The 25,681-nt window shown below is 38.9% G+C and overlaps 1 protein-coding gene across 3 annotated transcripts; it reads left to right on the forward strand.

The window, feature by feature from the left end:
- The first annotated feature begins 13,116 nt into the window (after positions 1-13,116).
- On the forward strand, positions 13,117-21,655 carry LOC110785249 (uncharacterized). Of its 3 annotated transcripts, XM_056840214.1 has the most exons (7): positions 13,117-13,521; positions 13,615-13,656; positions 14,985-15,037; positions 15,144-15,245; positions 15,370-15,475; positions 15,644-15,697; positions 21,266-21,655. In XM_056840214.1, exons 1-7 carry the CDS (start codon positions 13,216-13,218, stop codon positions 21,422-21,424), a joined length of 822 nt encoding a protein of 273 aa, XP_056696192.1. In that variant the 5' UTR covers positions 13,117-13,215; the 3' UTR covers positions 21,425-21,655. The 3 variants fall into 3 exon arrangements, with proteins under 3 accessions (XP_056696192.1, XP_021845387.2, XP_056696193.1); XM_021989695.2 differs by lacking the exon at positions 14,985-15,037 and having other exon boundaries at positions 13,119-13,521; XM_056840215.1 differs by lacking the exon at positions 14,985-15,037 and having other exon boundaries at positions 13,120-13,521; positions 15,144-15,259.
- Positions 21,656-25,681: the final 4,026 nt, after the last annotated feature.

Below are 25,681 nucleotides of genomic sequence, written 5' to 3' on the forward strand. Positions count from 1 at the left end.
TTTTGAAACGGAGGTGTAGACACCTACTTTTGTCCCCATTCCCGAAAGGGAAAGGTTCGATGATGAAAGCATAAATCTCCACTTGACAACGCATCTCCTATAAAATAAACGAGTCTCAATTCCCCTTTTCATTTCACCCGAAACCTGCTATTTATGGAAACCTGCTAAAAATAGTAAATGCCGTAAAAGGTAGCTTCTAAAAGTGGCAAATCATAAAAGATAGAAACCTGTCAGAATTAGGTGTTGCATTCCAACATAAATCCTAAATGAGATAGAAAACTGCGAGAATCTTATTCCTAATATGATTCAGAAATAAGAGTTACGTATTAATTAAAATCCTAACGAGCCTAGAGTTCGTAACGGGCCCAGACGCATTCCGTCATAAAATTGATACGCGCTAAAAGACTCGAATTAATCTCAAACTCTACGGATTTCAGGAATCCGAATCTGACTAAAGAAAACAGCCCAGACCCTATTTTCAACGCCTGGCTCTGGGCGCCGAAATCTTCGGCGCCCAGGCCTGGGCGCTGAAAATACCTGGGTACGTGTTTTTTCCTAATTCTTTGTGGATTAGAACTCTGCAATTCTATCTTTCCACGAACTCTTCCCTATAAATAGGCCCCTAAATTCAACGTGAACACACAACACACAATTATATTCTGAGTATTGACTCCAACCCTTAGCCTAAGCCTCTCGCTGCGAAATTGTTCACGCGTTCTGTCGCAATCGATCCATAAATTGAACAGAACGTATCCTGTCCCATAATTGAGATTCGTTAAATAAAAAGGAGAAATAGCAAAGTCAAAGTGGTTAGTTTTCTGAGAACCGTGACGCACCTCTCAAGGGTGCGTCGTAATGTGTCCCTTTTCGATGATTTAACTGCTTTCCTCGCCCTTTTTATGAACTGTTAAACTAACCTAATCTGATTGTTCTATCACGCCTAACAAATATAATATTTTTGGGAAATCGGATTATCATGCTAGGTCTCTCAATGCTATTTAAATCAGATAATCACGATCGAATTAGTATTATATGTTGCATATTGCTAAAATCAACTCAGATTAGTTTAATAGTTAACGCATGTCCCTTCAATTATTTATGCTGAGCTAGTAAGGATATCCTGCCTCTGGAGTTATCGACGAGCGAAGTACTCCTCTCGGTAGTTACAGTCCCCCGAACCCTCAATCTCTACCTTGCGGGTGTATGTTGAGAGATCCCCACACCAGGGATCACAAGGGAACCTACGGCCGTCGTGGTCAAACATAATTGCACTCCCTTTATGTCACGATAACCGAGTTTTGTCAGTTTTTCTCATTGTCGTTAAAAACTGAATGGCGACTCCTATATTACTAGTCAATTGGGTGTATACTCACAGGAAATCCAATTACACTTGATTGAATAAAAAGAATCGTCACACCCACGAGGGACGAGGTCACGCATTAGCCTCGTGCTTTTTCGACCCCCTCACAGTGGCGACTCCACTGGGGATAGTGAAGGAAATACTCGTGCTTGTAGGTAATCAAAATAGCCGAAGGGTGAAACGATCCTACCCCGCGTTTATTTCCCCATCAAGTTGGGACGACCTGAAAATCAGCATATTAATGTGAACGGGCAGAACATCATAACGAATCTCGGCTCCCTCGGGAGTTGGGACTAAGGATACCTTTTTTCGCCAATAGGGGGGTGCATACGCCGCGCATGTTTCCCACTCGGTGCTTGTGCAGGTAGTACACCTATCCCGAACCCAATCGCTCGCCCATTAGGTCCCTCTCGCCTGCATGCCCCCTTGGCTTGCACTTGCGGGTTGGCCTCTTGAGCGAAATTCGTCTGTTGAAGACACTACCTCGACCGGGGCATGTGTTGGATCTACGATAGAAGCGGTACCAAGCCAGGCGCAAATAAAACTACCCATAGAAGCCTATCATAAACTACGTGGCATATTTAATTTTCAAATCCATGTTTGTAATGTAGTTATGTGTAGCGAAATATGTGATTGTGTGTGACAAACTATCCTAGAAAACCAATGACCTTAAAAATTGCCCAAACATTCATAGACTAATGTGCCAAAGAGTTATACCGAAACACGTGTTCCGCAAACCCGAATGATCGCCACAGAAATAAGCGACGCTCGGGATGGCCTGTAACGAATCCCACAAACGCTGCTACGCGTAAAGGACGTTATTAGGCAAGCACGCAAGTCGAAGTCGCATAAACAGAAGACAGAAAACGAGAACCAGCCAGGGACGAATTTTCAACGCCCCTGGCTGGGCGCCAGAATTTCTCACGCCCCTCGCTGGGCGCTGAAGTTGCTGCTTGGCCTTCTGGTCAGGCGCAACAGCCTCGGTGCCCGCGCGAAAGGAATTACGTAGCGCAAAAAAATGTTCATAAAAAAGAATTGCTACGATGGCATAAGAAAAGCGCTCGATTTCAAAAGCGACTCGCAAAAAAATTAATAACTCTTTGTGTCGTTGTTAGGCCTCCTACGACGACAATACCCGGCACCAAAACCGAACGTGCTAATAACTATGAATGGCACACGGGAAAGTGTTTCGAAAATCCAAAGAATGACCAAAATCAAAAAAAACCAAAAAAGCGTACCGACAAAAGAAAAAGTGAAAAACCAATTTAGAGAGTCGAAGTCTAGAGTAAGTAATGCTTGAAACTTGGGAACCTAAAACTTTAGCTTATCTTATGCCTAGGACTGGTCCTGCCACTTGGTGCCGATCAGGGAATCAACGATTAGTGCGTCTCGAAGATACATCGCCAACACCAGGTTTAGTAACTCCAAGCCCCGTCCGTCGTCCCTCATTTCAAGGATCTCCGCTTCCCCAACCTCGATTCGCACCTTCAAACATGTCCATCGAAGATTTGCGAGACCAGATGGTCCAAATGACCCAACTTATGGGCCAACTGAAAATGGAAAATGAAGCTTTAGCGGTTGCGCAAGCCAAAAATGACCTCGATAACGAGAAGAGGATTGAAAAAATGGTCCTACAGCAAACCATGGGGAGCAAATACTTCTCCCTAGATCCTGGACCTTTTCCTGGCAAATTACCAGAAAAGTTCATTTCATCTGACTTACCAAAGTTCAAGGCCACGGACAACCCCCGTAATCATCTACTGATCTTTGTGAATACCATGAACTTGAAAGGCGTGGACAAGTCCATGTACTTACCTGCCTTTCCTTTGTCCTTGGAACCTGTGCCGCTCAAATGGTACTATCACCAGGACCCTAAGCTCTTCCCCACTTGGGAAGACTTTGTCAATGTCTTCATCAAGCAATACTCGTCGAACATGGATTTCCAAGTCACCATGCGCGAGCTGGAAGTTCTATTCCAAAAGAAAAATGAGGGTTTCACGACCTACTTTGCTAGATGGAGGGACCAGGCGGCCCAGCTAATCAATAGGCCTCCCGAAACAGAATTGGTCCAAAAATTCATTGACAACCTGGACCCGGCTTACAGACAACACCTTAGGTACCTGGGACTTGACACTTTCAAAAGAGTTTATGATGTGGGAATAAAGATCGAGGACGACCTCGCCAAAACCATACAGAGCAAACCCACATATAAGACCAACACCTATAATCAGGGTAACACATCCCAAGCCCAAGAAGTCCATGCTGTAGAAGAGACTCCCGCCCGAAGAAACCCTGTAAGATGGGTCCGAGACCGAAAGTTTGCCCCACTCGGGTCAACTTTGGTACAAGCCTTTGAAAGACTAACCAATCAAGGAAAGTTGAGACCTATAGGCCCCACCCGTGACCCTCCTGTCAAAAGCAAATATTGGGTCGAAGGTACTTACTGCAAATTCCATCAAGGAATTGGGCATGACACTGAAAACTGCTGGAGTCTAAAACATACGATCTAGGACATGATAGAGGATGAAGTGATACCTCTCCCTAACGTTGGCAAACCCAACAACAACAAGAGCCCACTCGGCTCTTGTCACATCTCTCTCGACCAACCAGAGAATTTAGACCCCACGGTGTATATTACACCTCAAGGTGCACCACTCGCTGTGGTCCCTATGGATCGAATCGAGAGGGAAGTGTGCGGTGTGTGGAACGATGATGCTGAAGATATTTACCTATCTCAAGTCTCGGGCCAGGACTTCTTCACTGAAACTTGGCCCGGGTACGCTCTCATTGACACCACCCCTCAGGAGCCCGAGGTCGACAACCTCACCCGATCCGGAAGGATATACCAACCGGATATTCACCCACCTCCTATGGACGACATCCCGGTTAGGCAAACTCCTGAGAATGGACGGCACGCCACCGTCGCGGAAGTCATTGAAAATCCTCTCCTGAAACAACTAAAAAGAACCAAGGCTGAGATTACCATCTGGGATCTTATGTGTACTTCAAAGGAACATCGCGAAAAGCTTATTCGCTCACTTGACCTCATATCAGTACCTACAGATATCACACCTGACTCATTGGTTAGCCATGTCACGAGAGATGCCGGAGAAAAGGCCATAGTTTTCACTGATAAAGACTTACCCAAAGAGGGGGGTGCTCACAATAAAGCCCTTTACCTAGTGGTTGGATGCAAAGGACAAAACATCCCCCTAGCGCTCGTAGATAATGGTTCGGCGGTTAATGTCTGCCCATTGCGAACCGCCCATTGCTTGGGGCTAGGAAACGATGACTTCCAAACCTCCACGCAAGGGGTACGAGCTTATGATAACTCTCGAAGGCCTGTATTGGGAAAAATCAACCTTACCATACAAACCGGGCCTGTGGCACGCACCACGGAGTTTCAGATAATCGACATCAAACCCACTTTCAACCTCCTCTTGGGGCGACCTTGGCTCCATGACTTAGGAGGTGTGGCTTCTACCTTGCACCAAATGGTTAAACTTAACCATAACGGGGTAATACTAGAAATCTGCGCCCCTCGTCTCGACGTCAGTTGTACTATGGTTGGAACGGCCGAAACTGCAGACGACCTTTATGGGTTTCAAATGGAAGAAACAATCCAGTTCATCGAAGATTATGATCCAGCATTCCTAGACCCGCATGCATCCCGAGTCATCCCTAGAATGCTGTTAGCTCAAGGTTATTTCCCAGGAACCCCATTGGGCATAAGGAAGAAGGAATACACGTTCCATCCTTTTCCCGACAAATCTACTCCCTTTGGCTTAGGTTATGAACCAACGGAGGAAGATATTGCTGACCGCCTATCTAGGCTACGCCTTAACAAAGCCAAACAAACCACCCTCCTTCCCCCATATCAAAGGACCCTTAACGGGATGTTCGTTCGGGAAGGAGAAGAACACCCATGCTGTGATTTCCCTGAACCCTTCGTTCAGGATGGCTTGCTAAAACCCGGATTTGAAATTTTCCATGACTGCCACACCTTGGATGAGGCACCCCACCTCGCCAAGACTAAAACAGCTGAAATATTGGACAACCAGGCTCTATGGACATTGTTTAACGAATCGAGGCCTATGGAGAACGAGACTGTGATGACTACCCTAGCTTTACAAGATGAAGTTTTCGATCCAACCCGGTTAATCTCTCCTGCATCAACACTAGAAGAGGTCGAGAACGGATGGGTGAAGACATATCAGTGGGTCAACGCAAAAGGAATGGAATTCAAGATGAGTACCGGTGAAGGACCGAAGTTTTATGAGACTAAACCCCAGGCTTGAGCCACATAGAGCACCATTAGTAAAAAGCGCCTAGTAGTTCTTTAGATTGATAGAAAAAATAATAGACTTTAGATGGTCCTAAGGCCCTTCAGAATATGGGTCAGTTTTATTTCAGTGTGTTTCCCTACTTTCCGAATCAATAAAGGCGTAATATTTCTCCTAAAAATTTTATTCTAACACTAAATAAACACCAAATGTACTTGCAAAATACAAAAATAAAGAGGCGGCCCACTATAGGCCCAACAAACAAAGCCCACTCGGTTTTGAAATAGTGCCATGGGAACCAATTCCCGAAACCCACAAAATAAACCACACTATCCCATTCATATCCCCAAAACCTAAAAAGCCAACCAGTGTCATCATAAGAGCCAATCCATGCAACCCAAAATCAAAGGAAATCAAAAATCCAAAACAATGCAAATGTTACCAAAAAAAAACAGATTCATAAAACATAGATTCCATCATACCCTTCACTAACAACCCACCTCCAAAGCCTACACAAAGATCTTCATAACCTCCGCACCCTAACTCCATTTTCAAAACTGTTTCAAGTCACCAATAGAAAAAATTAATCCAGACAAAAGTGCATTTCACGCTAACAGTCAAAAAAGCCTCCAAAATAGCCTCAAAATTAACTTTAAATACGAAGCACAATATCAAGGCACAAAAAAAGGGGAATAGAAATAAACGCAAGAACATGTGAAGCAAAGCGTCAAAAATTGATCGCCCAAGTCATTTTCAGCGCCCAGGGCTGGGCGCCGAAATTTCTAACGCCCCAGCCTGGGCGTTGAAACTCTCTGCCTGCCAAAAGTTTTCTTTTTGAAAGTGCTCGTCATTTTATCCGCACACAACGGAAAAATAACGAACACTTGGGGGGTACAGTACGTATCCAAATAGGTTTACCAAGAATATAGCTATACAAATTAGTCGAATTTCACGCAACCTATGGCAAAAAAAAAACGGCAGATGAAAATAATGATAAATACTTCACTCATTTGACCAATTAAGTAATATGTTTCCACTTCAGGACATATCTACCGAAATCCGGCATACTAGAACTTATTCTAAAGCTAGAACTACGCGCGACCTGATTCTGACAAGATACGTAGGCAATCCTTACCAAGGATTCGGTCCAAATAATAAAAAATAAAAAAAATTCTTTGTGTAAAAAAGTGTTAGACATATAAAAGAGGAGAAACAAAAATAAATGAAAACTAAAAAATACGCCTTTATTAAAATATAATAAGAAGGAAAACAAAGTGCTAGGAATAAAAACAAACACAACTGAAATAAATAAAGGGCACCTACACCCTAGCAAGAACTACACTACTCTAGTTCTTCCGGATCATCAAATAAAGTCTTGTAGAGAGCAATGTTCGCAGGATCCACTCCCACAGTCCTCTGCGCTGCCCCAATGTCAATCTCCATAAGAACCGGCTCCTGGACACTAACTTCCAAAGATGCCAAGGCTTCAGAAACGTTCTCAGTTATAGCCCGCTCAGCCTCGAGGGCACAGGCAATGATGGGAGAAGGATTATTATCATCAATTAGACTAGCCACTGTTTCTACAGGCGGCTGAGCCTTCCTAACCCATACATTATTCCGGCGACGATCTCCGCGAGAGCTTGCATTTCTTTTAACAACAGCAGGCCCCTTCATGTTAGGCATCTTTTTAGGCCTGAAACTGGAACGGGGAGGAACTTCCTTTCGCTTGCGATCAGGACGAGCTTTCACAGTCTTAACACTATAGGTACGAGGTTTGGCAGAATCAGGACCCTCATACTTAACACGAATACGAGGTATCAAAAGCTCAGCCGGCTCCCCATTACGAGCCTCGGTCCTCACATCTTTGTCATCGGAGCTCATCCACAACTTGTAATTTTCAGAAAGACCCACAAAGCCATTTGTAGCTACGGCCCAACGCGGGAGACCATCATAATACTTAGCCCACGCTAAGACCCGTGTTTGTGAAAAGGCCGCTACCTTAGGTGGTACCGTATCAGAAAAGGGGATAGTCTGCCTTAAACCATATTGACGCATGACTCGGTAAGGGAAAATATAAATGGGACGAGATAGCCCCAACAAAGAAACATAAACCGATACATCAGAACCCCCTGTCATAGTAGTCAAACCCCACCATGGTACCACCCACTTAATAGAACAAATGCCATAAGTAAAAAAGGAGGTCCATTCGGCCTCGTCCTGGCATTGGTGCAAGTATTTTTGGTTACCCAAAGCTATAGGGCGATAATGTTTAGGATCGGCAGGAGCTTCCAAAAGTCTAAGCCGTTCCGCAAGCCAAATCTGCAAAAGAAGGTACGATCGAATCAAAAGAATGAAAAGAAAGAAAAAACCAGTTCCTGGGGCGCAGTTTCAACGCCCAGGACCAGGCGCCGAAAATTCCAGCGCCCAGCCCTGGGCGCTGAAACTCAGCCCCAGGCAAAAAGAAATATATGAAAAAGGGACGTGTATGCGCGCAAAGAAAAAAAATCGATTACCTGCAGTAATAGGGGGCTTCCCATAAAATGTTCGGATTTGGCATCCTTCTTCAGCTCATCCGCACTCAGCAAAGTCTCGGCAACAACCAACGGCATGATAGAATAGCAACTTTCCATCTGGCTAATCAAGGGGATCAACCTTATGTCACCGAACTCACCATTGTTATTCGACAGCAAATAATGATTCAACAAGCAAAATACAAGGGCTCGAATATTCAATTTCTGTTCGGTCATATTTTTACTAGGCCTAAAGTGATGTTTTACAAGTTTTGCCAAGTTAACCTTATCATCTACAACAATTTCAGCAAACATGTTATCATCTAGCCCTAGGAAAGCCCTTATGGTTGTTTTACCCTCTTCAATAGTGCCAGGGGTAACAGGAGTAGCATTAGTAGGATAACCAAGGATCGCAGCAAATTTATCGGGCAAAGGACATATTTCGTTGCCCCGAAGGGCAAAAACATGATGATCGGAGTCCCAAAAGCTTAGGGCAGCATGCAGAAAGTTGTAATCAATATTAATTTGTTGTAAGCCTAAAAGTGCCTCTAAGTGGTATTCTTTTAACAAAGTTTTTTCTGTGGGAGTAAGGGCCCGTAGCCAACGCCTAACAGTCCGTTGGAGTGAGAAAGTAGGGATCGACATGGCAAAAGCAATGAATAATTAAAGCACAACAAAAAGAAAAGAAAGAATTTGAGAGTAGTAGAAAATAAGGGACGTATCTAGCCCTTATATATAGCTGAACGCACCCCATGACATCCTGATCCCATTCGGAAACGTGTTAGGAAATCCGAAAGTCAAATATTACCAGGAAAGGACTTTCAGCGCCCACGGCTGGGCGCCGAAATGTTTAACGCCTGGCCTTGGGCGCTAGAAATGCAGCCCAAGGCCCAGATTTCACAAAACACGGAACAGGAAAGGACTTAAGACCGTGTTGCTAAACACGAGGCCCTATTACAAGTAGGATCAAGCCCAAAGCACCTTTAGCTCCCAAATAAGCAAAAAAAAAAAAAAATATATATATATAATAAAACTTGGTCGAAACTTAGACTCGTCTCAGAAAATGCTCATGTACACTTTTCAAAAAAAAGCAAGTTAAATATCATGGTCATTCTTCGAAACACCAAAAATATGTGTCGTCAAGTCATTGGTTTTCCAAATAAAAATGTCTGTCTGTCAAAGGGTTAATCCGGGCCAAGCTAAAACCGGATGTCGCCTGAAAACTAAAGTCGCACTCCACGGCTTCGCTAAAGTAGCACACTACTGTAGAAGGTCGCTCGCACATACGAGCATGACCCCAAACATGATTACAAGATGCGAAAAACAACCGACGAGCCCCAGTGCTTGGGGGCTCGCGAAAAAAATAGACTCCAACGAGGAGCGCGCGATCAAAATCACATTCCCAGACTGCGCCATACACCATATCATGTTTGGATATCTCAAAAAAAGAACAACAAATAGGTTCGACCTCATCGAAAGGACGTCACTGACGCTTGTGCACGGTCCTCTGATCAAAGACCAAGTCGAGCCGTAAAGACTAGCTCAAAATCACGAAAGCGGACGGTCGCAAAGACAAAGATCCGTCTAAACACGTTGTCAGCCCACGTTCAGGTTACTACTAAATTCGAGCACCCCTCGAAAGAATTCGCTCTTGCAAGAATGAATAAAAGAAATTCTCAAAAGAAATCACAAAGAACCAAAGAAATAGGAACTTGCCCATCTTCAGTCGGCAAGATCGCGTCACAAACCGCGCGAGTTCCCAAATCGAAAAGAAAACGAATTCAGGGACGTCCACCCTCAGCGGACAGGGCTCGCCCACCCTCAGCGGGCGGGGTCTGCGTCACTAGCCGCGCAGGTCCTCAGTTTTCGACAAAAATAAAGTCTACAAATATAAAATAGGCTCGCCATCTTCAGCCGGCGGGGTCTACGGCGCAAACCACGTAGGTCCTTATTTTCAAAAAAGCAAAATACATTTCAAAATAGATTCGTCCACTTCTGTCGGACGGGGTGTCCACCCTTAGCGGACAGGTTCGCCATCTTCAGCCGGCAGGGTCTACGTCACAAACCGCGTAGGTCCTTATTTTCAAAACATCAAAACAGATTCGTCCACTTCTGTCGGACGGGGTGTCCACCCTTAGCGGACAGGTTCGCCATCTTCAGCCGGCGGGGTCTACGTCACAAACCGCGTAGGTCCTTATTTTCAAAACATCAAAACAGATTCGTCCACTTCTATCGGACGGGGCGTCCACCCTCAGCGGACAGGCTCGCCATCTTCAGCTGGCGGGGTCTGCGTCACTAACCGCGCAGGTCCTTAGTCGCTGCAGCGATAACTTTTGATGGATTTTCCTTCGTTTTACGTCCTATAAAAACAAGGGTGCTGGATTTTCCTTCGTTTTACGTCCTATAAAAACAAGGGGGTTTTCTCGTTTAGCTAGCCCTGAAAATGAGAATCTTTAAAAAACGTTTTACCTCGTGATTGGGCTTGGCCAGGCCCAATTACACTTTATAGCTTTGATTTCGAAAAACTCTGTAGCTACTCCCAATGACAAAGTGAGGGAGTTTCTACGCCTCTTTAGATACTTCCAATGACAAAGTGAGGGAGTATTCTATACTATCCGTTGACAAATCCCAATGACACGTGAGGGATAGGTCGACATTTCAAGTGATGACCCTTAAGTCAAATGTTATCACTCGGGGGCTCGTGAGACCCTCGCAAAACAGGTCACATACACCATGGCTTGTGTGACGCACTCCGTCTAATACTTTGACCATCATCTTACTCCAAGACTCAGTCAAAGTGGGGGCTAACTGTAGACACCTACTTTTGTCCCCATTCCCGAAAGGGAAAGGTTCGATGATGAAAGTATAAATCTCCACTTGACAACGCATCTCCTATAAAATAAACGAATCTCAATTCCCCTTTTCATTTCACCCGAAACCTGCTATTTATGGAAACCTGCTAAAAATAGTAAATGCCGTAAAAGGTAGCTTCTAAAAGTGGCAAATCATAAAAGATAGAAACCTGTCAGAATTAGGTGTTGCATTCCAACATAAATCCTAAATGAGATAGAAAACTGCGAGAATCTTATTCCTAATATGATTCAGAAATAAGAGTTACGTATTAATTAAAATCCTAACGAGCCTAGAGTTCGTAACGGGCCCAGACGCATTCCGTCATAAAATTGATACGCGCTAAAAGACTCGAATTAATCTCAAACTCTACGGATTTCAGGAATCCGAATCTGACTAAAGAAAACAGCCCAGACCCTATTTTCAACGCCTGGCTTTGGGCGCCGAAATCTTCGGCGCCCAGGCCTGGGCGCTGAAAATACCTGGGTACGTGTTTTTCCTAATTCTTTGTGGATTAGAACTCTGCAATTCTATCTTTCCACGAACTCTTCCCTATAAATAGGCCCCTAAATTCGACGTGAACACACAACACACAATTATATTCTGAGTATTGACTCCAACCCTTAGCCTAAGCCTCTCGCTGCGAAATTGTTCACGCGTTCTGTCGCAATCGATCCATAAATCGAACAGAACGTATCCTGTCCCATAATTGAGATTCGTTAAATAAAAAGGAGAAATAGTAAAGTCAAAGTGGTTAGTTTTCTGAGAACCGTGACGCACCTCTCAAGGGTGCGTCGTAATGTGTCCCTTTTCGATGATTTAACTGCTTTCCTCGCCCTTTTTATGAACTGTTAAACTAACCTAATCTGATTGTTCTATCACGCCTAACAAATATAATATTTTTGGGAAATCGGATTATCATGCTAGGTCCCTCAATGCTATTTAAATCAGATAATCACGATCGAATTAGTATTATATGTTGCATATTGCTAAAATCAACTCAGATTAGTTTAATAGTTAACGTATGTCCCTTCAATTATTTATGCTGAGCTAGTAAGGATATCCTGCCTCTGGAGTTATCGACGAGCGAAGTACTCATCTCGGTAGTTACAGTCCCCCGAACCCTCAATCTCTACCTTGCGGGTGTATGTTGAGAGATCCCCACACCAGAGATCACAAGGGAACCTACGGCCGTCGTGGTCAAACATAATTGCACTCCCTTTATGTCACGATAACCGGGTTTTGTCAGTTTTTCTCATTGTCGTTAAAAACTGAATGGCGATCCTATATTACTAGTCAATTGGGTGTATACTCACAGGAAATCCAATTACACTTGATTGAATAAAAAGAATCGTCACACCCACGAGGAGCGAGGTCACGCATTAGCCTCGTGCTTTTTCGACCCCCTCACAGGAGGGAGTATCTTTTATTCTTTTGGATTACTTGTTGCAATGAACTGAAATTGATTGCTTGTAATTGATTCCCATTACAGATGTCTTCCCATTCTCATTCATCTGAAAGATTCTCTACTAAACCTGAAAGATTCCCCAATTTGTAAGAAGTACTAGTATTGATTCTCTCCTTTTGTCCAAGTACAAAGGACCACACTTTTCCCTTCTCTTTCAACCTCACTCTGTCACTTTTTGGACCACATGAAAGGACGAAGATGACAGCAGCAATTGGAATCAATAACAGCAACCAGAAAGATGAAAGTGATAAATGGTGTGGTTGAGTTTTAATATTGACTGAAAATGGTGGTTGAGGATTTAGTGTTGGAGCAGAGAATGGAGTAAATGAGAAGATGAAAGGGCGTTGGATGTTTCAATGTGTTTTGATGTTAAAAGCGTGTGTTCACGTGTTAATTTCCCTCCCAAAATGAGCCAGCAAACGGAATGGATGGCCGGAAAAGGTTAATTTTGCCCGGAATGTTGGAGTAAGGTCCCATTTTTAAAACAATTTTTTAATTCAAGGTACTATTTGATAAAATTAAAAATACAAGGTACTAGCTCACAATTGAGGCAAAAATAAGGTACTTTTTGACAATTTTGCCTTAATTTTAAGTAAATAAATAAAAAGAAGAAAAAGATATTTAAGACAAACAGAAAAAGGAGAAAGTAAAAACACTTGTAAGACTAGAATTGATTAGGCTACGGTGATCCTCAACGGGAGTATCTTAAATTATCAGAAGGAAATACCCAGATAAGTGAACTCAATGCATGTACAGAGAATCCCTTCCTATTACAACCTTCATTCTTCCAAAATCAACCTTGTTAATCTGTTGAATAATCCTCGTATTTCTCTTGCTCTCTTCCTTCCGACTCCGTTCTCAATTTCATCATTTTTTACAAGAAGAAGAAGTAAAACCACAATGGTCACCGCCAGTAGCAGCGAAGGCGCCGGAGCGTTTACGACACTCGCTGACAGAGTAACGCACGAGAAAGATATAAAGAAGAGCAAATTCATCGCTATTGCTTCTCCCGTTTATAATGAACAATCTGCTCATTCCTTCCTCTCCGAGGTTATTTTCTACTCAGATGATAATTCTAGGGTTTAATTAATTTGTCTTATGTTTGTAAATTATGGCACTTTGATTTTAATTTATCTTGTGTAGGTCCGAGATAATCGTGCTACTCACAATTGTTGGGCTTATAAGGTACCAAATTTCCCTAATTTGAATAACTTGAAAATTTTACATTTGGTTTTTGTCAATTGTGTATTTATGTGTGTGAATGAAAATCAAATTGAATGCACTCTACTGGGATTGCTTCCCCAAACAGGCCCGGTCTTGACTTTTTGGTGGCCTAACAGAAGAAACAATAATTTGGTGCCTACATATATTTAAAGGTTTACAGTAAAAACTTACTTGCTTGTAGATGGATGGAGTGTGCTTTTTATTAAAAAGTTGATCCAGTACTACTTTGTATCTAATTAAATTCTAATTAAACTAGGAAATAACTTTATTTTCATTTTTTAACTCCATTAAAGACATACAAGGCTTGAAAACCTTCACTATCTAGCATGAATTATAGTATCTCAAATATTATCAAACCAACATGGCAACATCAGAAAAAACAACAAGTATGTAAAAAATTAACAACGAGACATCTATGGATCAAAATGTTGGATGAAAGAAATGTATTGAAGAAAGAATTATGTCTGTAATATCGGATTGTACAATAGTTTTAGCAAGTGCATGTAAATATTCAAATTACGCTAAATTAAATTGATTACACATACTCCATACTAAAATTAAATTCTTTTTTCTAAATCTCAAAATAAAAATAGGTGTGATTATAACAAAAGAAAAAAAAATATTAGGATTGTAAGAGTTGTGCAAAAGTGGCTCACTTTCTTTTGGTGGTATGCTTGATTCACATTGAGTAATAAAAATGGCAGGTATTGGCAAAGTTACCAAATGACAAATGCGAAGAGCTAAAATGGAATTAAAGAATAAGTCCATAAATGTGAAAGAAATTAAATTCAGAAAAAAACAGAATGTAGGGCCTCAAGGGAATCGAATCCGTGATCCTTTGTCACTTGCAGTACTATAGAAGCCATGCATAAAACCAATGAACCACACTTGATTATTGTTATTACATTTACACGAAAAATTATTGGTCCGAAATAACGGGTAGGCTAGAGTGAATTTTGGGCCTTTTTCCTTGGCTCAGGCCGTTTACCCCTTATGCCCTGCCCCAGACCCAAACGTGCCCGCTAACCCGAGATCATGCTGCATGTACTTCGTCCGTTCCAATATATTGCACCATTTGCCTATTTTCACAAATATTGCACCATTTCTATTTTAGGAAGTTTCAAAAATACTACACCATTTCTATTTTAGGAAATAAAATATTTGCTTTCACATTGCACATACTCAATATACCCTTGCATGTTCGCTCTTGTTGATTTATTTAAGGTTTAATTCACATGGTCAAGTTTATATTTTTGCATTTCTCTCTCTTACTTTCACTTGGAACGGAGGAAGTACAAAAATTTAAGAATTTGCAAATTCTATTACTATATCCCCTAAAAAGGTGCACTTTCTCCCTTCGCCATTCATTTATCAGTACTTGCTTCATATATACTGCAATTATCACCCTTCAAAAACTAAATTATTTGGTTACGGCTGTGTTTGTATAGATTGGGGATCAATATCGATCAAACGATGATGGTGAACCGTCAGGCACTGCTGGAAAACCCATATATTCAGCCATTGATTCTTCGGGCATTGATAGAATTATGGTAGTTGTGATCAGGTTTCTCATTGTGAAAGAACATAGTTTCAAGACACTAGTAGTGGCTTTCAAATAATATTTCATACACGTAGTTCTAGTTCTAAGTCTTTTTGTATTTGATGAAATAACAGGTATTTCGGTGGTATCAAACTAGGTACCGGAGGCCTTGTTAGAGCTTATGGAGGGGTCACCTCAGAATGTTTGAAAAATGCACCGACTCTTTTAGTTAAATCAAAAGTAATGTGTTTCCTTTTATTTTCTCTTTCTTTTTACACTTTATAACGAGTAGTTGAAACCTATAGGAAATTAGTCTAAGATAAGTTTGGGCAAAGTTCATTGCATTTGCGTTGCTTTTTGACGAGGATTTTTTTGCCTACTTTTATCTGAATCATTTTATATCTGTAGGTTCCCATGGGTGTAGAGGTTTCCTTTGATCTTTTGGGGCTTCTGTACCACCAGGTTAGCTTTAGCTTTACTAACAATATTATGCCTCATTGTATCTCACTGTTAATTTTAGGTTGTGATATTCCAAATTGACTACAATGGAATAGTTCTATCACTCATATAATGGGCCTTTATGTTTTTTTCTTTTTCCTTTGGTCACCGTCCATAACAAGTGAACTTTACTTTTTTTTATTAACAAACCCACGTGACTACTTCTATTTTTTTTCTTTATCATTTATGTTTACTTCGGGAATTTTCTTTTTAATTTTTTAATTTTTTTAATTTTCTTTTTCTTTTTTTTTTTTTAATAAAATGTGTCTGCCTTTTTCCCCGACACTTTTATGTGGTAGCAAATTAATCAAGACACTCCTTTGACCGTGTCGCAGTGTCCTCGAAAATTTGGATCGGAGTATTAGATACTACGACACCTTGTCAGACATGACACTTCAATCAGTGTCTAAGCAACATATATTCCATTTACTCTTTTAACATCATTTATAGTATCGTGTTGTTGAGTATTTAGCCATGCTTGCAACTAAAGCCCTAGCTTGAGTTGGCGTTTTATCCACTAATGCAACCCCACTAGAAGCATCTATCATACCCCTATCAATAGGAAATAATCCTTCATAAAAATATTGAACTAAAACTCTGAAGTTGGGGGCAGGATGAAGACAATCTCTTAAAAGTTAAGTTCAATACTCAATAAGGACTCAAACGGTTTTGCCTAATGCCACATATTTCATTCCTGATCGATCGAATAAGATTCGCTGGGAAGTAAATCTTTCTAGAAAAGTTGTTTCAAGAACACTCCAAGTCGCAATTGATTAACTAGGAAGATCATATAACCAGTCTTAAGCCAAATCTTTCAAAGAAAGGAAAAGCATGTGATCTATACTCTTGTTCAACTCCTTTAAGATTCAAAGAAGAACAAACAACCTTAAACTCTTTCAAATGTCGACGAGGATGAGGATTTTCACCTGCTTTCACATAGAATTTGGGAAGAAGATTAAGGAAACCTGAATTAAGCATCAAAGGCTTTTCCAGTGTAGGAAATGTAATACAGAGAGGATCTTCGTCTGTGTTTGGGGCAGCCATCTCCTTTAGAGTTCTTTCAATCATTTAAACTTTTTTCACTTTAACTTCTTCTGGTTGATCGAAGCCTGGAGTAATTTCTCCCCACTTGGGTGGTTCACATAATCAATGTACTTCCTACTTCGCTTGAGTTTGGGATTAGGCGTGCTAGCACTCATGCACCTGTCAAGTATGAAACTTAAAGAGTTAGTTAAACTATTATGCAGACAACACCGGTTAAACAAATGCATATAACATAATTTGGACATGCTGCTGGTTTGCTGATTATCGTATATTCGTATCTGGTTAACAATTTAAAGTTTTAACAGCAGAAAAGGTTTCCAGAATATGGGCTACAGAAAAATTGAACACGTAATGGGTCTAAAACAGCTTAACAGATTAAACATCATCGGTTAAATTTATTCGGTAGTACTCCCTGTGTTTCGAAATAATGGGGACGGTTTCCTTAAATGGGTGTTTCAAAATAATAGGGACAATGTGCTTTATTTATTTTTGGTAGATGACTCACCATATTTAATGCATTCACACTATTATTTTTCCCATTTTACTTGCAACATTCAACTCAATGTATTTTTATATTCTGTTTTTACTCATAACTTTCCACCCAACCTATTATTTTATTCTTCTTTTCTTATACCACTCCACTCAACCTAATTGTTTACTATTATTTTCTTACAACATTCCACTTTTTCCATACTTATTTCTTACTTTCTGATCATTTATCTTGGTTGTTTTGAAATGTGTAAGTGTCCCCATTATTTCAAAATGGAGGGAGTATATTTTAAGACCTGCAATATACTGTCATGGACAATTTAAAAAGTTATATTCAATGAAAACATAACACTTAGGTACCATTCTATTACCCGAATTTCAATTATCTTATTTTATTGGCCCTGAACTTATCTTATCTTATCTTGTTATCCCTTATATTATCTTATCTTATATTATCATATCTTATCTTATTGGCCCTTATTGGAAGTTATAAAAAGGTGTCTTTTGACTCTTATTGACCCTTATCTTATCTTATATCATATTATCTTATATATCTTATCAAAACTTTTTCACCCTTACATCTTATCACATCAGACCTGAAAATAAGTGAACATAGGGTGAACAAAACAGAGCCTTAGTGATACTCAGAAAGAGTGAACTTGCCATCAATTCTGGCTGACATAACAAATCAATCAGGGAATTGAAAAATTAAGCAAGAAATGACTCAACAGATCCAAAGAATTAAAGCATTTAATACATATTGATACTCAGAATGTTCGTAATCGCCTATCCTTAATATTCAGAATTAATTTGAGCCAGTTATGAGGTAAATCAGTGGGTTACTTATTCACTGTAAGTTACTGCTACCAAAGCTCTGCATCCAAGTATTTCATGCACAAATGAAATGCAATACAAACTGTCACAGAAAGAGTAGCCAGAAATATCTGATTGATCAATTGATGCTTTTTATACTTTCTGAATGTCCCAAATTTAGTTTTTAGCTATAGAATTCCATAGCATGTAAAGAATAAAAATAAGTATAAAGTTCCAAGCAAGCAAGTTAATGAAATGCAGTAATGGTAGCAGATTTACAAAGAATTAAAGCATTTAATACATATTGATACTCAGAATATTCGTAATCGCCTATCCTTAATATTCAGAATTAATTTGAGCCAGTTATGAGGTAAATCAGTGGGTTACTTATTCACTGTAAGTTACTGCTACCAAAGCTCTGCATCCAAGTATTTCATGCACAAATGAAATGCAATACAAACTGTCACAGAAAGAGTAGCCAGAAATATCTGATTGATCAATTGATGCTTTTTATACTTTCTGAATGTCCCAAATTTAGTTTTTAGCTATAGAATTCCATAGCATGTAAAGAATAAAAATAAGTATAAAGTTCCAAGCAAGCAAGTTAATGAAATGCAGTAATGGTAGCAGATTTACAACTACTCTGTAATGTTTTAGTTAGCTGAGGAAGTGGTCTTTTTGTTTTAGGCGTCCAGTTGTGAAAACAATAAACAAAGGCTAGTTCAGACTTACACAAGATAAGACGAACACTTATTAATATTTAGAACAATCATCCTAAACATATCAGAGTTGTCACTTCATGCATCCTTGACAAATATGGAAAATCTTATTCTAGCGAAAGGGAATACGAGCATCAATCTACGATTCAAAGGGCACCTCATGTATTCAGGCTTGATGCAATATAGATATTGACTCATCATCACCCAAAACCATAAAAAGTAAACTGTCAACAAATGTGCTTCAGTCGTTTAAAATTATGATGCTAACTAGGCTCATACAGAAGTACACAATACTAGAGGCTCCTTACACGCAATAAATAAAATTGACACCAGATTAGTAAAAATCTATACAAACATACATAAGTTATTAACCTACTTAATATTTTTTTAGAAGTTAAATGTTGATCGGCACAAGTATTAAGATAGAAGAGTAGCATAAATAACAAAGCAAGTGGGAGGAGGAGTAATAAACAAATAGAAAAAATATGGTAGGAAAAATATTTTAATAAAAGTAGAGAGAGAGTTTATTGTAGTAGTGGCCTCATAGGAAAGTAAAATATATTAAATAATTTGTGAGTGGGTAAAAAACTTACCAAATGTAACTCCTAAATAAATACGGCCGCATGTGGTACATGTAACCGCTAAAAAAATACGGAGGGAGTAGCTCGTATAACATAGGACAAAAGCCTAGATTCCAATTTGCAGAAAAACTAAGACCATAATACGACACACAAACATACTTATCATCAAACTTGGTATAGATTGTCTACAACTAAACTGACAAGTAGTAAAACTTTGATATTCCAGAGTATTAAAATTTATCTTCCCGACAACAACGCCAAAATTTGATACGTGTCCTTAGCTGATAGGAGATTTTCGTGTCGTTTACGAATACCACCTAATCAAACAATATTTGTAAAAACACCTAACTAGCACACTTAGTTTAAAAAGGCGCAAGGCGCATAAGGGTCATGAAGCATAGGCGCAAGGCTGAGGCGCGCGCCTTTTGGATACGAGACGCACATAATTTCCTAATAAACATTAAGATTCGGTATAGAACAAAATTAACATAATTTATACTCAAAACAACATAATACTATTGGAGTGCCATATTTTCTTGCTCGTTCATAAGCATCGCGTGATCCCAACGATGGAGTGCCAAAATTAGAACCTTCCATGGTGATTACAAGCCGGAAATATGAAAACTAACTCATATTATGCTACTACCCAAAAAGCTTAGGTTGTAGAAATGTGACAGTTGATAGGTCGCATAGGTCGCATGGGGTATGTTTATATCATTAAAAAAGAAAAACAACAACAAAGCCTTAGTCCCAATGACCCCGGGTCCCTAATCATCACAAAAAAAGAAGTTAATTAAAGATCTACGTTAGCGTGCTGCGCATAAATGAAGGCGCACAAGGCGCTGCGCCTTGCGTCTTACCTAAGGCGCACAAAGGCGCGCAACCGACTGACATTGGTGAGCATGGAGAGCAGAAGGCGCCAAAGGCTGAGCCTAGGTGAGCCTTGCGCCCAAGGCGCGCTTTTTAAAACTAAGCTAACGCACTACATTGACTATATTGGTAAGTGTATGGATCGTCCCAAGAAAATGGAGAAAAGAGTTTATCAACTAAATGAAGCTACAAGCTAGTTTAGGAAAGGGAGAAGAGAGTTTGAATTATAAAGAAACAACAAAGGGAATCTAAAAAATTGATCAAGGATAAAAGACTAGGGGATTGGTGTTCAAAATGGATTCATTGGGCAAAGACAAGGGAGAAACGTGCTTGATATTGCAAAGACTTGATACAAAAGGGAGTCAACCAAAGTTATAAGCATTTAAAGCCTTTCGTCAAAAAGCCATAGTCCTCTAATTCTATTAGCAAGCTCTCGCTCCACCATGGAACTAGAATGACTCTAATCATTAAGCTAACCTATATGCTCTTACTAACCCTCAATTTCTTGACAAATTAGCAAAAAAACACTCAAATTCGCTCACTAGCTTAGCATTTGCATCTACTAACCTAGAAAGACATGGAATCCTTTTCAGAAAATCAGTTAATCACATAACTAGCACAAATCAACCCTCTATATTCCCCAATTGATTAACTGATATTCCACAAAATCAGGAAATGATTCATTTTAGTGTTTTCTTTTACCAATTGTTGTGATTTGCTAATTTTGTCATGCAAGATTACATTATTAAGCAAGGTTTAATAATTCCAACCATTAGGATATTAGCTTGTATAAGGTGGGTGAGAAACCAAATCTGTTCAGAGCTTGTACATGATGTTGTAATGAGATGATGTAGGTGATGATGACCTGAGGAGATTTTCCATTCAACATTTTGGGCCTGCTTTATTTTGTTGTAACTTGTGAATTTCTAAAGACTAGTGACCCATGATCTATTTTCTACATCACAAGTCACAGTTTTATGGGAAAATTATTGTTTGACTCATTCTTTGTTTAACAGCTTCAATCTTTTCAAGCAGCAGATGTCAAGCAAGATTATGAAACTGGAAAAGATGATACGACAATGGTGACTTTTAAAGTTGATTTTGATAAAGCTGACAGTGTAGAAGATGCTATTAAAGCTAGTTGTGGCAGAGATATTTTATTTTTCAAGCACTGAAATGGCAAGTTGAAAACTGCATTTGTATATTATGCTTAACCAAAGCAATTGCTAGTTTCGTCACAATTCTCCTTCAGCATCAGATGCTAAACAGCCATCAAGCGTCTATGAAGTTCTTTTTTTTGCCATGAGCATCTACCGGTTGGTATGTATTAAGTTGCTATATACTTTCTCTGTTTCACAATAGTTCCATCATTTTGACTTTCTACAATATTTAAATATTAAATTTGACCATCAATATCTTTAATTACATATTAATCAAAATTAGATATTTTGAAAATATGTATTGAGATTAATCCAGTAATAATTAAAAATAACAAAAAATTTAAAGTTAATAAATGAATAGTGTAAAAAGTCAGAATGAGTACTGTGGTTATTGCTACAGTTTTTACCACAATTTACTTGTACAAACATTTACGTTTGACATGAATGGATCTTACTACTTATTTCCCTACATGTCTCTTCTTTGTTGGTTCCCTCGCTATTTATGCCTGCATTGGATTTGATGTCCTACTATATCCTATAGTGTCAAGTAAACTTGATGGAAGTAAGAAGAATAGTTACTTCGATCAAACATAACGCAAAAGGAGAATTGCAAACCGTATATGAGGCTAACATCCTTTCTCTGTGATCCTCATTCGTGATATCGTGTGGTAAATGGTAGTTGATGCTTTTGAGCTGTCATGTAGCATCTGCCATTAACTGATACACATAGTATTTAAAAGAAATGTTTTGTTTGTGTTCTGATACACATAGTATGCACAATGGCACACCACTTAGATTTACTTTCTGATAAGCTACGAGTAATTCTCACCACATGATCACTGAAACACATTGTTTCATAAGGACTTTTACTATTCAAACTAATTTCAGAATCTAACACAAACTAAATTATTTAAGAATATCTTTAGCCATTTTTTATTGCAGGGCTTGTTAGTGTAGAGCTTTACTTGTTCTACATACTCCGTATAATCTAACAACGATGAATATGCATGACTCAAAATATCACTATAAAGTATACATGACCAACTTCAAAGACTACTTTATCCCTATGAGCCTTCATCATAACCACCCAACATTCACCGGCAACACCAATTGTAATCTTCAAAATAAACTAAAACCCAAACCTAGCATACCATCCCTGGAATAAGGTAAAGCCATACAAGCTTAAAGTGCTCGATTGTGAATACCACACTAATGATAAGGCTAAGACCACAATATTTGAAGCACTACCTCTTGAGATTATCTGTCTTCATAATTGATTTACTCCTTTAGCCGCTTTCTTTCCGCATACACACCTTCATTTTCCTTCCTTCATGCGTGTAACAATTCCTTCATTTGACTCTCATTATATTCATGCAAATAACATATCCTTCTTGTTCCTTATTTCATAGCTGTATTACATTCTTAACTTTTCTTTCCTTTGAAAACCACTGCATAAAATCCAACAAAACAAGATCGATTAGAAGATAATAAATGACATTATCCAACAAAAACAATCCCAAAACCCTTTAATAAGCAACTAATCACAAGCAAACGATGATAGCTAGCTACAAATACATATGCATTTAACCGTATTGAAATAACCAAAATTGTCAGATCGTATTTTTATTTATTTACATGCAGCTAGCTAGGTTAACCTAAGATTTTTTTACTGAAGTTTTTAGCATGAATAACGGGAAGCACTGAATTTCCAGAAATTGAAAATCTTTGAAAGAAATCCACGATATAAAAGAACTTGTCCAAAAGTTGTCTACTATCCCGTTGCTCAACGTTGAAAGAAGAAATTAATTAAGCCTAGAGTAAGTTTTTTCATTATAAGGGGCTATTTCTAGACAATATATATTACTCTAAATGCTATTGCCATGTCGAACCAGAGGAAGCTGTTGTAAGACCTGATCATTCGGCACCACCTAATGCATCACAATTACCTCAACCAAAGCTAGCTAAGACACCTACGACGTCACCTACATCAAAGAGTGTGGAAAGGTTTCCTGCAGACTTCACATAAACATAAACTCCACCAATTGCTATTTGCTGCAAGTCAAAATTATAAACAAATTATAAAAAATCTGGTTTGTAGTTGAAAATGAGCACAGGGCCACCAAATTGTCGGAGCCGGCCCTGGAGGAGAGTAACCTAATGTGATTGCACAAATCCTCACTGAAGTTCTAACCAGACTAACCAATACTAATGCGACAGACTGACGTCTTCACCAAATCAAGAGAATGAATAATTAGTTAATACTCATCATTTAAATTGCATAATAGTTTCATTATGTTCATGACCAAACTACTGAGCTTCTGTGAATCAGTATGAGATAATGAGATGTGTTGCCTAAATTAGCGCCTCCTCTCTCACACTCTCCTCTTTGTGGGAGTTGGTGAATGAATTCAAGCTAATGGAATGAAATTTCTTTCACGGTTAAGACCTTCGGCTTGTGTTCACAGACTAATAAGAGCTACTAAGAGCATCTCCAATGGTTGTAGCTAGGGACTAGCTTGAAATTTATAAAACTTTCAAGCTTATAGCTAGACCATTGGAGTGAAACTAATAAACAAGCTTGGCCAAGCAAATTAGCTTAAACAAGCTAATTTGCTTGACAATTAGCTCTCAAAATTGCCAAATAATTAATTGACAAGTTGACAAGTGGGACAAATTTAAATAACAAGCTAGTTGCTAGCAATTGAAGCACAAATTTGCTAAACAATAAAATAGCTTGAAATCTTATGTGGCATAACAAGCTAATTATCAAATTAGCTTACTATTAGAGATGCTCTAATACCCAAGCTTTTCAAGACAACAATATTTTACAAGACTTGCAACTCCAAATTAATGAGAAACCCGAACCACTGAAATTGATATCTACATCACTGCAATTTTAAAAGTTCCTTAATTTCTCAATACCGATTCACGAGCCGTAGCTACATTATCACAAACTGATCCGTTGAATATTACGGAGTACCCCAATAATGAGGGGAAGGCTACATCTACCCACCGGGTAAACTACCCAGTTGAGGTGGAGATCCACGTGGACAGCCAACTGGACATAAATAGGTTGAAGATATGTTCAATGTTTTATCATTAATACAAGGCCCAAAAAAGCTAGCTACTTTGTTATTAAAACTAGACAACACCATAAATATGGGGAGAAAGCTCAATTCACTAAACACATAGAAACTGGAGATAATTAATTACATCAAATTCTTTTAACATTGCTTTATATATAAAAGAACTCTTTGCATATCTACTACTCCGTAATTCTAAGTAATCTAGTTTGCAAGTGTGCAAGTTAGACGAAGCTAGATAAAAAATAAACAGTTTGTATCTCCATTGACGAAATTAACATAATCATAGGAAGATTTTGGTCAATAAACAGCTAGTATTTCCACTGTCTTTTGGTTTTTCTAATTAACATGATCATATAAATATTTTTTGGGATGAAATATATTCTTACAAAAAAAAAAATTCTTTAAGAGAAAAGTTAGAAAAAAAAAATTGCAAGTTATTTTGGGGAAAAAAAAACATTTCAACAAAAAGAAAAATAAAGTTACAAATATTTTTTCAAAAAATTACCTATAAAAGCTTCTCCAAAGGTTTTTATGCTCACAAAAAGTAAAAATACGTGAGCAGGTAGTCAACCGTTGGTACATCAATGACAATATATATATATATATATATATATATATATATATATATATATATATATATATATATATATATATATATATATATATATATATATATATATATATATTTGTTATACTACCTACGAGGAGTTTCCACCGCCTTCGGCGAATGGACTAATCTACCGCGGGAGTTTGCACGGGTACCTCAATGGGCTCGAGCCCAAGACCTTGGTTATGGAGCAAAATGCCTTTAACCACTCATGTCAACCTCAATTGGTGGTACATCAATGACATAAGTAGCTATCAAAATCTTGTAACTATTTTAAGCAGGTAGCTCAAAATTCTTGTTGGATATTGAATCATTTATTTTAGATCAAATAAATAAATTAAATATTATAGGGAGCTATAATGTATTGTAAACAACCAATGTAAAATTTTGTACCTTAAATTAATTATAGCTAGAAATATGATGTACCAAACTTAACTACATCACCTTATAGCTCATCATTGAAGTTGCTCTAATAGTATCATGTTGCACTAATAAAAAAACATCCAATGCGAAAAGAGGACTAATAAACAAGAACGAAGGGAGTACTACAAAAGTCCATCAAAAGTTTGATCGGAAAAT

This window comes from Spinacia oleracea, chromosome 3 (genome assembly GCF_020520425.1).
Source record: "Spinacia oleracea cultivar Varoflay chromosome 3, BTI_SOV_V1, whole genome shotgun sequence".
NCBI lineage: Eukaryota > Viridiplantae > Streptophyta > Magnoliopsida > Caryophyllales > Amaranthaceae > Spinacia > Spinacia oleracea.

Excerpts from the sequence above, each read along its gene's own strand:
- LOC110785249 (XM_056840214.1), top strand. The coding sequence starts at position 13,216 with ATGCATGTACAGAGAATCCCTTCCTATTACAACCTTCATTCTTCCAAA. Across the intron at positions 15,038-15,143 it reads TTACTATATCCCCTAAAAAG|ATTGGGGATCAATATCGATC; the intron begins GTGCACTTTCTC and ends GTGTTTGTATAG. Across the intron at positions 15,698-21,265 it reads TGGGGCTTCTGTACCACCAG|CTTCAATCTTTTCAAGCAGC; the intron begins GTTAGCTTTAGC and ends TTTGTTTAACAG.